Source organism: Macaca nemestrina, chromosome 9 (assembly GCF_043159975.1).
Source record: "Macaca nemestrina isolate mMacNem1 chromosome 9, mMacNem.hap1, whole genome shotgun sequence".
Lineage (NCBI taxonomy): Eukaryota > Metazoa > Chordata > Mammalia > Primates > Cercopithecidae > Macaca > Macaca nemestrina.
In genome coordinates this window covers 119428655-119442669 of record NC_092133.1, presented here as the reverse complement: position 1 = coordinate 119442669, position 14015 = coordinate 119428655, and the positions used below count along the sequence as shown (strand labels likewise).

At 43.2% G+C, this 14015-nt stretch overlaps 1 protein-coding gene across 29 annotated transcripts in view; it reads left to right on the top strand.

The window, feature by feature from the left end:
* Positions 1-14015, top strand: part of LOC105480028 (KIAA1217 ortholog) — a 910528-nt gene that overhangs the window by 857635 nt on the left and 38878 nt on the right. For 22 of the 29 annotated variants that reach the window (XM_071070358.1, XM_071070357.1, XM_071070374.1 and 19 more), the window contains 3 exons: positions 902-1006; positions 1556-1605; positions 7076-7242. In XM_071070358.1, the coding sequence (XP_070926459.1) occupies positions 902-1006; positions 1556-1605; positions 7076-7242 (322 nt within the window). The remainder of the gene's footprint in view (positions 1-901; positions 1007-1555; positions 1606-7075; positions 7243-14015) is intronic. The other 7 variants (XM_071070356.1, XM_071070353.1, XM_071070373.1 and 4 more) reach the window with 1 other exon arrangement.

Here is a 14015-nt window from a genome sequence, read left to right as displayed (position 1 = left end):
AAAGTGCTGGGATTACAGGCCTAAGCCACCGTGCCCGGACAGGTTTCAGTCATATTTCTCCACTATCTAAAGAAGAGACATGGCAGGGCATGGTGGCTCACGCCTGTAATCCCAGCACCTTGGGAGGCCAAGGCAGGCAGATCACAAGGTCAGGAGATCGAGACCATCCTAGCTAACAAGGTGAAACCCCGTCTCTACTAAAAACACAAAAAATTAGCCAAGAGTGGTGGCGAGCACCTATAGTCCCAGCTACTTGGGAGGCTGAGGCAGGAGAATGGCATGAACCCGGGAGGCGGAGCTTGCAGTGAGCAGATTTGGCACCACTGCACTCCAGCCTGGGCAACAGAGCAAGACTCCATCTCAAAAAAAAAAAAGAGAGACATGTTTGTGTTGCCCTTAAGCTGTGACACAAGTGTTACTACCCACACAGCAAACATCTCCATCATTTATACCAAAACCACTCAGCAGCCTCCCAGCTGAGGTGTACGGCATAGAAATGTGTGCAGCTCAGTGAGATCTGGCCTGGGACACTGCCATGCTAGGAAACAGCCCTTTTGTGCAAGGTGAAAGAAAGAAAGCAGGGCAGAAAGACTCAAAAAACACAGGATGTGCAAACAGGATTGTTTCCAAGGGAGAAATTTTTCACTTTTCCAGGAGGCCGCTGTTGGTCCATGCTGTGTCCTTTTTTTAGCCAGTCAGGTCACTGACTTGATACTGAACACTGATCACGAATCTTGGCCTCAGCTGGGGATGTGCGGCTCTTCACGTTCCTGAGCCAGGTTGGGTGAACTTCCACAGCCTTCTAGGTGGTATCTTTTATAACCATTGGGTGGTGCATCCACCTGGACAAACCGGTCTGAAAGTCAATAGAGCTTTAACAAACAATTCTCTTGTTTTACAGAGAGAGGATGCAAGCCATGGAGAAACAGATTGCCAGTTTAACTGGCCTCGTTCAGTCTGCACTTTTTAAAGGGCCTATTACAAGTTATAGCAAAGATGCATCTAGGTAAAAAAGAAGACAGCCAATGAAAAACAATAATTCAATCTGTTTCTCTTTTAATCATTAAGATAATTCATTCATTCAAATCTGTTTCCTTGTAATCATTTCAAGGCTGAAAATATTCACATCTCTATGGATCATGGGCATTTTTGTTTGTTTGTTTTTTGGGGTTTGGTTTTTTCTTTTTTTTCCTCCTTCTGGTAATTCTTGGTCGAAGGTAACACTTTGGCCCAAGAAGGTAAATGGGCTTCCCAGTGCATGTGGCTTCATGGACCACTCACCATGCAGTGCCTGCAACCACCACCCTTGCGTGTCCACGTCGCCATCATCTGAAAGTCACAAGTGAGCCTGGCTGCATTCCACCCCCAGTGTCAGGTGCACACCCGGGAAGCCTTTTCCATCCTGGCCAATTGTGATGCTGATGCTAAAATACCTTCATTGCTTAATCCCATCACTGCCAATTGCTTCAAATAGTGAATGGAATGGGCTAAAAGAAAAAAAAAAAAAAAGGCATTTTGGAAACTGCATAGCTGACTCTTTTTTCCTTTTATTCAGCGAGAAAATGATGAAAACCACAGCCAACAGGAACCACACAGATAGTGCAGGTAAGTGAGTGTTTTTGGAGTTGTAGGAGGCCTGTGGGCTGCCTGGGATGAGTCCTGACTTGTCTCAGAAATGTTTGACATTTCCCTAAGTCACTTATTTGGTACGATGTCAGAGGATTCCTAGATATTCCTGCTAATACTGAAATTCCAGATTTATTCATTAATTCAGGGGGCAAAGCACCGTCTTTTCCCTTTGGTTTTCATTCATTCACTCATTTGTTCATTGATAGGGCCATACGGTGGGCATCTCGCAGACATGGGGCTGCCTGCCTAGAACTTAGAATTCAATGGGGAAGATGGAAATGGGACAAGTAATTTTATGTGTGTCGAGTGTTTAAAAGTGCAGGATAAATGCTTCACCAATCGGACTAGCCTATACCAAGGGCAGTCCCCGGAGGAAGTGACACAAACTAAGCCTGGAAGGATGAAGTGACACAAACTAAACCCGGAAGGATGAAGACGACTTAGGGGGAAGAAGGGTTGTCCAGTAAAGGGAATTTAAAATTGTTCTAAGTGTAACGTGAAGCCATCGGAAGGTTGTACACCGGGGAAGGACATCAGCCCAGCTGCAATGTGGGGATGGATGAGAAGGGACAGTAGCCAATAAGGAATGACCAGTGTCTAGATGGGAGAAAAAGGAGTATTTGGCCTGGGGCCTGCTTTTTATCTTTTTAATCTCATGACAGATGACAGGGCCTGCTTTTTAAATGCCAGCATTCCCCAGAAAGAGAGCCCAGTTCTGTTAGTAGTGGCGTTCACTAGTATCCAGGTCTTTGCGATGAATGTCTCATCCAGCAATCTCAAGCCAGGCCTCTGCAAGAAGATGCGGTCTTCCCTCTCATCGGGTTAGAAATAGAAATCCTTAGCAGGAACACATTCAGATACTAAATTACACAGAAAGCATATGGCAAGTTGGGTGAAACCCCAAATTTAGGGAAGCCACGTGTACTAGTTTTGTGCAGCACGGTAGAGTAGACAGATTTGAGAACTTCAGTTTAGGACTCTGTTGGTCGTGGTTCTCCTCTGGCTGAGCATAATTTAGCTACAGGGCCAACAGGTTCACTCTGCCAGCGTTCCTGATCCTGATGGGATTTGTCGTGTTGCTTAGAAATCAATCCGTGGCCTTGGCCGAAGCCAGAGAATTATTTCACGGAAATTGCTACACTTGTCTTCAGAGCAATTGCCAGTTTGTTTCGGAGATACTTAATTTATTCATTTTTTAAAATGTATTGTAAACTTAGGGAGAAGAAAGGAAACTACTAAATATTAAAAGCTCCCATCCTTCTGTAGTCCATTCTAGAAATGACTCGTATCTGAAAGCACTGCTCTAATCAGAATCTACGTGCTGTTTTGTATGATCCTTTTATTTCTTTTTGCTTTTTAGATAATAATAATAATCATAAATACGTAGTGAGTGCTTCCTATGTGCTTTTCATGCATTCACTCATGAACTCCTTACCACAGCACCCAGGGAGAGATACAATTTTTATTCTCATGTTCCAGAGAAGAAAACTGAACACATATCCACACACGTGACACACATCATCATATGCCTGTCATTTTCACTCCTTTTATGTTTAGATTCCTCAGTCCCTTTAAAGATCTATAGGTGGTTTCATTTCTTTGTTCTAAAACCTCTTGTCAATTTCTTTTCAAATGTGGGGAAAGGAGCCAGTGCCATTTCCTCAGATATATTTCCCAAAGTGGAATCAGTGAATCCAAAGGGACAGTTCAGTGGCAATGGTGACATGCTGCTAGTTTTCTCTTCTGAATGGCCGAGCTGATTTGCAATGCCACTGGCGATGTGCACGTGGGCTCACTCCCCACGTCTCTGCTAGTTTGGACTTTCTCACTCTAACGTATCAGGGCGAGATATCGTCCACAGGGGCTTCGTTGCCATAGCAGCCTTGTATAGTGCACAAAATAGAATAATTCTTCCAGAATCCTAGGAAGTAAGCTACAAGACAAGTATTATCCCTGTTCTGTAGACAAGTAAACGGAATTATATAGAAGTCAAGGAACTCATCTGGCCAAGAGTAAAGGAAAACCTAGACTTCCTGGCTACTTAAGGAATGTGTAGTTTACTGTGGAGAGAGAACAGATGGAACCTCCCATCTCAAAGATTTTTATACTGCGCATTCAATCATTTAACACACAAAACCCTATAAGGAAGATGTCATTACCCATATTTTACATGAAAGGAGACAGAAGCTCAGGGAGGTTAGGTTAGTTATCCAAAGCCACACAGTTAGTAAGAATGATAGCCAGGTCAGGCATGGTGCCTCATGCCTGTAATCTCAGGACCTTGGAAGGCTAAAGTGGGAGGATTGCTTGAGACCAGGAGTTTGAGACCAGCCTGGGCAACATTGCAAGACCCTGTCTCTACAAAAAATTAGCATGGTGGTACACGTTTATAGTCCCACATACTTGGGAGGCTGAGGTGGGAGGATTGCTTAAGCCTGAATAGGTCAAGGCTGCAGTGAGCCGAGATCAAGCCACTGCACTCCAGCCTGAGTGACAGAGCAAGACCTTGTCTCCAAAAAAAAAAAAAGTGACAGCCTGCCTGGCTGATAATTGAGTAGATAGTGGTACCACTGGCTAAAGTTAGGCCCTTATTATAATGGACATTGAAGACTCAGAAGCAGGCAGGATGGGAGGGGGTGAGGGATAAAAAACTATAAATTGGATAAAAGATACACTACTCGGGTGATGGGTGCACTAAAATCTCAGATTTCACCACTATACAATTCATCCATCTATCCAAAAACTACTTGTTCCTCAAAAGCTATTGAAATTATATATATAGGCTGGGCGCGGTGGCTCAAGCCTGTAATCCCAGCACTTTGGGAGGCCGAGACGGGCGGATCACGAGGTCAGGAGATCGAGACCATCCTGGCTAATACTGTGAAACCCCATCTCTACTAAGAAATACAAAAAACTAGCCGGGTGAGGTGGCGGGTGCCTGTAGTCCCAGCTACTCCGGAGGCTGAGGCGGGAGAACGGCGTAAACCCGGGAGGCGGAGCTTGCAGTGAGCTGAGATCCAGCCACTGCACTCCAGCCTGGGCGACAGAGCCAGACTCCGCCTCAAAAAAAAAAAAAAAAAAGAAATTATATATATAATAAAATTAGGCCCATAGAGACAGAAAGAGGTTTGGGGAAGACGAGTGGAAATAATGAATTTGACTTACTTATGGAAAAGTTCAGTAGTGGCGTGAAGGCATTGGTATGTGGATCTGAAGATAATTGTGTGCTGCAGACGAGGGTGCGGGAGACCTTGGCAGGTGGTAGCAGAAGTGACCTCCCTAGAAAGCATGTCCATCCAGAAGAGAAGTGGACCCAGCGACACAACATGTCAGGACTTAAAAGGTTGGCAGAGGAAGGAGTTAGAAAAGAGATTGACCAAGACAGAGCAGCAGAAAGGGAAGAAGATGATGGAAAGTTTCAAAGTGACTGAAAAGAAGTGGCTGACAAAGCTCAGTGTCACATTGAAGCAAAGTCATGTCAGCCTAGGAGAGAGTCCACAGGGTGACAACTAGAAGATCGCTGAAATGAACATAAAGAGCCATTTCAGGGAATGATGGAGCTATTACATGAACCAAATATAGTGGATTAAGAGGTTATAGATGAAGATACTTTAAAAATAAGTGTAGGTTCCATAAAGGAATTTGGTTGTTGGCTGGGCATGGTGGCTCACGCCTGTAATCCCTATACTTTGGGAGACTGAGGCAGACGGATCACCTGAGGTCAGGAGTTCGAGACTAGCCTGGATAACATTGTGAAATCCCATCTCTACTAAAAATACAAAATTAGCCAGCTGTCTTGGTTCGCACCTGTAGTCCCGGCTACTCGGGAGGCTGAGACAGGAGAATTGCTTGAACCCAGGAGGCAGAGGCTGCAGTGAGCTGAGACCACACCACTGCACTCCATTGCAGCCACTGCACTCCAACCTAGTCAAGACAGAGCGAGACTCTGTGTCAAAAAAGAAAAAAGAAAAAAGATAACGAAAAGCTTGCTTTCAGGTCTCCTGGAGCTCCATTGTCAGTCCTTTAAAATGCCTTCTGGCCTGCTCCCCTGCTGCCTCCCCAAGAGGGCCATTAGAGGGGCTGGGAGATTGGCCCTATTTGGATGGTCATTCAAGGATAAAGAGAATGGGGCTCCAGCAGCATCAGTGTCGCCAAGGCCAAGCAAGAAAGAGGATAGTTGCAGGGAGCTTCCTGGCTCATGAGCCACTTTGAGCTCCACTGAGGCCTGGTTGAGTTGTGTGTGCTGGAGAGGGAAAGGTTCCCGAAATGGCTGAGCCATGATGGGAAGACAGGCTACTACCACACTACAGCCACTCCAGGGTCTGCAAGTGGCCGCAGTGCTCTGTCCTGCAAGGCCAGCTGGCCTGCGACAAAGCTTGCACTTGACCCTTTACAGGAAAAGGAACTGAGCCGAAGTGTGTGTGTGTGTGTGTGTGTGTGTGTGTGTGTTTGTGTGTGTGTGGTATGTGTGTGTTTATTAGTAACATGGACCCAGCCTCTTCTCCGGGTACCTGTTCCATAGAATCACATTGTCGCTGTTAGAGCCCTCTCCTGAAGGGTTTTTGCATCTTGCCTTATTTTCTTACTAAAGGAGTTGTGTGCAGACACCCTCCTTCTTTTGATTTTGGAAATCTGAAGGGATTCGGGACGGTACCCAGTTCTTACTAGTCTCCGCTTGGCGATTGGCCGAATCTCTGCCCAGAAATAAGTTGCATGTCCTTAGGTTACATTTGCCATCCAGGAAATAGTCACATAAGCACTCTATATTAGGTCTCGGAATTTTAAAATCAGTTTTTTTCTATTATAAAATTACAGATATTCAGTATGCAGATTTTAAAAATACAAAAAAGTGGCTGAGTGCAGTGGCTCATGCCTGTAATCCTAGCTCTTAGGGAGGCAGAGGCAGGAGGATAGTGTGAGCCCAGGAGTTTGAGACCTGCCTGGGCGATACAGTGAGACCCTGTTCTCAAAAATAAAAAATAGTAAAAACAACAACAACAGCAACAACAACAAAAAACTTATATTGGAATACCATGGCTGGAGATACAATTAACACTTTTATACACTTCTAAGCTTTTCTCTATGCAAACCTGTGTGTTTAAACAGGCTCTTCTTCCAGAGGTTAAGAAAAGAAAAAAATTAAATTGAAAAAAAAAACCGTAAACAAGATTGATCAATTGATAGATCAATCAGTCAATAGATAGATGGGAGCATAGACAGCTCTGTGGCCTGCCTTCCTATGGCACTTTCTTACTAAACTTCTAGAATGTGATTATTGCACACTGCATACTATAACACTGCATGATTCATATATATGCATTTTTTTTTTTTTGTAATGAGAGAAATGGGCCTTTTTAGAACTACCAGTCATCTGCATTGGGATGGGATGCATAGCTTAGACTTTCCTTTGTGGCCTTCTGAGTTCTCTGATGCACTTTTCTCATAGGAACTCCCCATGTGTCTGGTGGGAAGACGCTCAGTGCTCTGGAGTCCACAGTGCCTCCCAGCCAGCCTCCACCTGCAGGCACCTCGGCCATCCACATGAGCCTGCTGGAGATGAGGCGGAGCGTGGCGGAACTCAGGCTCCAGCTCCAGCAGATGCGGCAGCTCCAGGTATTCCTCATGCACAGCAGCCTCTGTCTCGGTTGCCCTGAGCTCTTCCTACCTTCCTTTTCCTAGGGGCTCCATGAGACCTAGAAAATATAGAACCGTAACAGTGTGGCTTCCTCTCTCACACACGCTATCCAGGTCTAGAGCCTTCCATTGCAACTACAGTCAATCTATAGCCACTTCTTTAAGCTATGTGTGCTTTTACGCAGGAACAGACTCTGGGGCGTTTGCTTTTGGAGAAGAGCTGAAAGGAGAGGGGCCCCAGGGAGCATGCCGACAGCCAGTGAAGGCTGCCTTCTGACAGCCTGGAGGCTCCATCCTCCTCCACACTGAACAGGCACAAAGGTGGATAGTCAGCCAAGCCTTTTTTTTTTTTTTTTTTTTTCATTTTTTTGCAAGGATCTGTGATGTATTTAGAACTATGAGTTTAGAATAGAAGATGAATTCATAAGGAAAAAAAACCACCATGGTGATTTGTTAAGAAAAACATCTGCATTTCATTCAGATACTGTGATCCATCCTTTCCTTGCTCTTTTCTATTGTTAAGAAATGTATGAACTCTACGGGAATCAGGGTAAGTGACCCTTCAGGTCACGAATCTTGGTCAACAAATCCCATAAATCTGCCAAAGCAGAATAAGCTGTCTCCTGGCCCTGGGTAATAAGGAGGTAGAGATGTACGTCTCTGCATGAGACCACATATTTGCTCTGTGCACCTTTTCCCACCTCCCTGGCCTGGCTGGTAGGTTAGGTGTTGAGGATACAGTGCTCGCCTAGGCTGTATACAGACATCCTCCCTGACTTCCGGACGCTCATAATCCAAATGTTGCGAGAAGATACGGCCAGGTGTCGTGGCTCACGCCTGTAATCTCAGCACTTTGGAAGGCCGAGGCGGGTGGATCACTTGAGGTCAGGACTTCGAGACCAGCCTGGCCAACATGGTGAAACCCCATTTCTACTAAAAATACAAAAATTAGCAGGGCCTGGTGGTGTGTTCCTATAATCCCAGCTACTGGGGAGGTTGAGGCACGAGAATCACTTGAACATGGGAGGCGGAGGTTGCAGTGAGCCAGGATAGCAACCACTGCACTCCAGCCTGGGCAGTAGACTGAGACTATGTCTCAAAAAAAAAAAAAAAAAAGATAAATGTATCCAGGATCCTGGAGCAGCCATGGGGATGCAACCTCCTGAGCCCTTTCCTCTAATAGGAAAAAGGCTTCCAATCACAGTTCTTGTTCAACACAGCGATGGCACGAGCCCTATGTTGTTTAACCACCTAATGAAGGCTAAGAAAACAATTTCCCCTTGCCCTCTGCCTACCAGAAAACACACTGAAAGGCATCTGGTTTGAGAGACCTGCCCCTAGGTCCCAGCATAGATCATGAGGGTTGCTAGAAGAGCGAATGCTCAGATCTCCAAAGGCTACTCTGTCTCTTAGGCAACATCCCAGATACCTCGGACATCTGATGCAAATTCATTTACATACCCTATTGAATCGCATCATCTGTGATGGTCCCATCCTTTGCATTAGCTTCTCCTTGCTTTGCAATTTTAAAGACACATTGCAATGAAATGAAGTGTACAGGTTGGGCTGGGTTGTGTCAGGGGTGACAAAGTTACATGTCTTCAGTGTCCAGGCAGCAATTGTAAGTGAAACGGAGGAGAGACCACAGTAAATTGGCCCCTTTAAAGGCTGGTAGCCACTCAGTTCCAACTGGCTCTTAACCTTTAGAATTAGTATCCAGTGTTTCTAGATATTTCAATATTTCAAGCGAATCTGGAGACATAGGTTTTACATGAATTACCACCATTTTAAAATGTTGGAAAGTAATTAAAAACCGATTACTAAGTACTCTGCAGGCCAAAGGACACAATTGCAGTTCAGAGGGGGCCCGTCAGCTCCCAAGTTCTTTCTTACCTGGGGCTCCTGGAGGTTAAGCCCCTTCTTTCACTGCTCCTGCCTTTTGGCACCATCTGCTGGCCGTTTGGAAATTGTTACTTCCTCATTGCACCCCATGAGAAAAACATATATATCATTTGTATGGAAATACCTAACTGCTCTCAAAAGTGAGCATTTGTCGGTTTGGGGACAGGGATGGAATTGCTTTAGCATAAATGCCACACTTCCCCTGGGAATTTCACAGGCGTTAGAGGTGAATTTGATACCAAGGCTATCTTGATGTCTGTAGCTACAGCATCACCCCATCAGTGGCGGGTGTAGTTTGGTGCTGTGGCCGGCTGGGACGGATCTCCCACACTTGTCTCTCCTCGCAACCCTTGAACTGTGCAGCTTTGTGAAAAAGAGCAGTTTTCTTAAACAAAGAAGGTCTTTGGTCAAGGTCTGGGAATGCTGTGTTAACCACACAAGTTTCTTTGTTGTTCCAGAACTACTCAACTTTTCTGGCTTTCTGGGAATAAAGAACAGTGAGCAAATGTGCTTTTGAGCCTGGGAGGTTGGGCAGTTCTAAAGTGCAGACTCACGGGGAAAAATAAGTATGGTGTTTCCTAACCTGGCTGTTACTGTTTCTACCTCTGTCTTTGTATTCCCTGGGTCTCATTCAGCTTTCCTCCCCATCAAACTTCTGTCTTTTCAATCATGGGAGTCTACGTAAGACAAAAACAGTTTAGAATAATTAAGCTATCTCGGAACCAATTCTCCTTCAACATGTGCAGTATTATATACCACAAATGAACAGCAGTCCCACAGTGGTTATAAGTCCAATAATGGAGCTATCATTAGAGATATACGAAACACTAGACTAGTCTCAAAAGAACAAAAATTGAATTAGAAATTCAAATGTTCTTTGAACTGTGTTATAAAATAGTGAAACGGAATAAAACCATTTGTGCTTGGCAGCCAGCTCCAGTAATTAGATAATTAAATCACTGGAAAATCCTAGACTGTAGAGCATATCCTATTTGAGCATTTCATTTTCAAAATTGATGGATTATTCTCAGGAACAGAAATTTGTTGCAGACACATTGGGTTGGGTAGATTTCAAAGGGACAAAGGGAACCTAAGCAGAAGATCAAGGGAACCACTAAAAGCTTGTCCATGTTATCTTCTGCTCTCCAGTTTCACAGGAGTTATCAGTCCAAGAGAGGTTCTCAATCCTGGCTACTCATTAGAATTACCTGAAACTCTTAACAGAAATGCCAGTGCTCAGGCACCACGGCCAGAGTCTGACTTCACTAGCATGGACTGGAGGCTAGGCACTGGTGACTCTAGAACATTCCAGGGTAAAAACTCCTGCTCTCAGGTAATACGAATGCTTAGTCCATCAAGACACCTCCTGGAAATGTTGAGATAGTCAACTATTACCAAGGACTTAAAGCCTTGACTTCAAACAATGCACCTCATTCCCAGTGGCAAATCTAATATGTTCTCTGCTAGCTACAATTGATATGAGAGCTCTACGGAACCTTTATAGCATGTTATTCCCATTCCCAAGTAACAGTTGGGTCTGTAATTAGCTAGCAACAACGAGAAAGGATTTTCTCAAGGTTTTGTACCTAACAGATGTTCTCCTCCAATGATGATTATATTTGCCTGTTACCTTTCCTGACGTCATTTTGAAAAAAGTCCACTTTTTCTAAATAATGAACATCTTTTTCCCAGAATGCCACACTACTTGGATTTTACTAAAGTCATCCCATATCCACAGAAGTGACTGCACTTCTGCCCCTCCTTGTGGGCGCTTGAGGAGAGAGAGAAGCTTCTGGAAGAGATAGTACAGGTTCTGTGGAGGCCAGATAAGACTTGGCCTAAAGAGAGAATGGAGACCTCCAACTTCTTGCATCCCCACAATTTTTTCCTTGCACCCAATCTCTTTGTTCTGCTTCCTGATAAATAAAAAACTGGGTTGTTCTGAACTTAGCATTACATTTGTAGGACTCCTGAGAATTTACTATCTCTTTCCAAGAGAAGGAGAAGGTAAAATATCAACATAAAAAATAAACATAGTAGTGCATAGAGCCCTTGTATTTGAAATGATAAAATTCAACACAGTTTCCTTAATGTGTCTTTTTATAAGATAGCGCCTCGTGGAAATATGCCAGGGTCTCATTTATCTTCTGAGGTACATAACAATGGTCATGGGAATGCAGATCCCCGAGAAAAGCATGTTGGAGTTTCCCATGTGCAACAGACCTGCTTCCCCTGCCAAGAAGAATAAACAGAACGAGTACAGGGCTTGACGATTAGGCTGCTTACAATGTACCAAGCTCTAGTCAGATCTTCAGACAACAAGAGGCTTTCTAAGATGGGGAGACAGTACCCCAATAACACGGGTTATATAGCTGTGACCAGGCATCCCTTGTCTTGTTCCCTGAAGCCTGAGGGAGTGGATCCAGGTGGGATCGGGAGTCATTCTGAGGTCTGGCTCTCCTCCTGAAACTTTCTGATTCGTGGTATAACCACTGTTTCATGTCACTGCTAGACAGCAAAATCAGTCCAATTACATTATCCATTGTTGGCAAGACTGATAGTCTTAGATTTTACCTAAGAAATCAAAACTGAGGATGTGAGATATAGGCCCATTTTCAGGTGGGTGGAATTAGGTTTAGGCAGTTTTCTAGTTTTTCCATGAAGTGATTTGGATAACTTATTTGGTCCAATTAAAATTTTAATGGACAAGAGCATTGTTTCTGTCTAAGAGTGCTTATAAAAATGTCAAGGCATTTTCAATAAATTAGATTTCCTGCTATGAGGAATAACTGCAACTCTACTTGCCCCCTGCCACCCACTGTTGACAACTAGAAAACTGAAAAATAAGCAAATGTATGAAACAAATGTTTTCAGAAATTAGACAGGACTGTAATCCTTAGGAGAATGGGGAAAAAACCTACAACTGACGCAGCTTTCTGCCTGGAGGCACTTTTCAAATCTTGGTGCAGGAAGGAAAAACCCAAGTGTGGCACTGACAGTGAGTTGAGGAGATAAGACCAAAGTTTAGAGAGCTGAAACAGCTAGAATTGGTGGACTGGAGTACCACATACAAGAAAGCTCTGCAGAGAAAGAACTACATCAATAAATGGGTCTGTTATTGAATGCTAAGCCAAGCATGTACAGTATGAAAGCAGCCGATCAGCCAGGCAAAGACTAAGTGGGGGGCTGTAAGTCAAAAAGTTCCGGAAGTTCACACAGGCCTGGGAGATGTTCATGTTTTGAAAAGCAAAAAGTGAAGCGGCCTTGTTGAGCACCCGGGCATTTTGTAGAGCTCGGAGAAGGACTATGCTTCAGTCTTAGCACTTAACTAGCCCCAGAGGAAAGACTACCCTAGATTTAACCTAACAGCTTTAAAAATGCCTTCAAAGGACAAAGCTGATCCACAAGTAACTGGACTGTCGACCAGAGAAAATCCAAAATCTGTAAAGGAAAACAACAAAATTGAAAGCTCCATGCCCAGTATCCACTCAAAAATTACTAGACATGTGATGATGCTGAAAAATGTGACCTATAACCTTAAGAAAAGTTGTCAAGAGAAATCGACCAGACGTGGCAGGGATAATGAAATCAGCAACAGGGACTTCAAAACAGCTATTATAATTATTCTCAGGGATTTAAAGGAAGACATGAATATAATGAGGAAAGAAATGGAAGATATAAAAAATACCCAAGTGGTGCTTTCAAGAGTTGAAAAACAATATCCAAATGTGCTTAACAGAAGACTAACCACTGTCCAAAATGTCAGTCATTCTGAAAACAGCAATGGAAACTGTTCAAACTGAAGTATAGAGACACAAAAGACTAAAGAAAATGAATTAAAATGTAGTGACCAGTGAGATAATATTAATAAAAGCTTAAGTGGAAAGAGAAAAATATTCAAAAAGGTAATGACTGAATTTTTTCCAAATTTGATGAAAGCTGTAAATCCACAGACCAAAAAAGCTCAATGAACCCCTAGAATGGTAAGCACAATGGAAATTACACCAAAGCACGTGGTAATCAAATTGCTAAACACCAGGGATAAATGGAAAAATCTTCAAAGCAGCTGGGGGTGGAGAGAAAACCCATTACATACAGGGAATCATAATTAAGAATTAATGCCAACTTCTCATCAGAAACAAAAGGCAAGTCACAACAGTGGAATGACGTCTTTAAAGTATTGAAAGAAAGAAATTCTTTTAGAAAACAGAGAATACTTCCTAACTCATTTTATGAAGCCTGCATTACCCTAAGAGCAAAACCAGACAAAGATATTATAAGACAAGAAAACCACAAACCAATATCCCTCATGAAAATATATGTAACAAATCCTTAAGAAAACATTAGTAACTGAATCCAGCAATATATAAAAAGGATAATACATTATCCTGGGGTTTTATTCCAGGAATGCAAGACTGTTTTAATATGAAAAAAAAATCAATGTATTTGACCTTATTAACAGAAAAATCATATTTCAATAAATGCGGAAAAAAGCACGTAACAAAATTTAGCATCAATGATAAAAACAGCACTCTGGAAGTAGAAGGAAGCTTCCTTACCTTGATAAACAACATTTGTGAATGACATACAGAAAACATAGTTAATGGTGAAACACTAAACACATTCCCCAAAAAATCAGGAACAAGGCCAAGAAACCTACACTCACATCTGTTTAACACTGTACTGAAGATTGTAGCAAGTTTAGTATGGCTAGAAAAAGAAAGAGAGGCACGCAAATGGAAAAGTAAAATGTCTAATTGGCTTTACTCACAAATGACATGATTGTATACGTGTAGCATTAAATGGAATCTACAAAACATGCTACTAGAAATAAGTGACTTGCCAGGCAC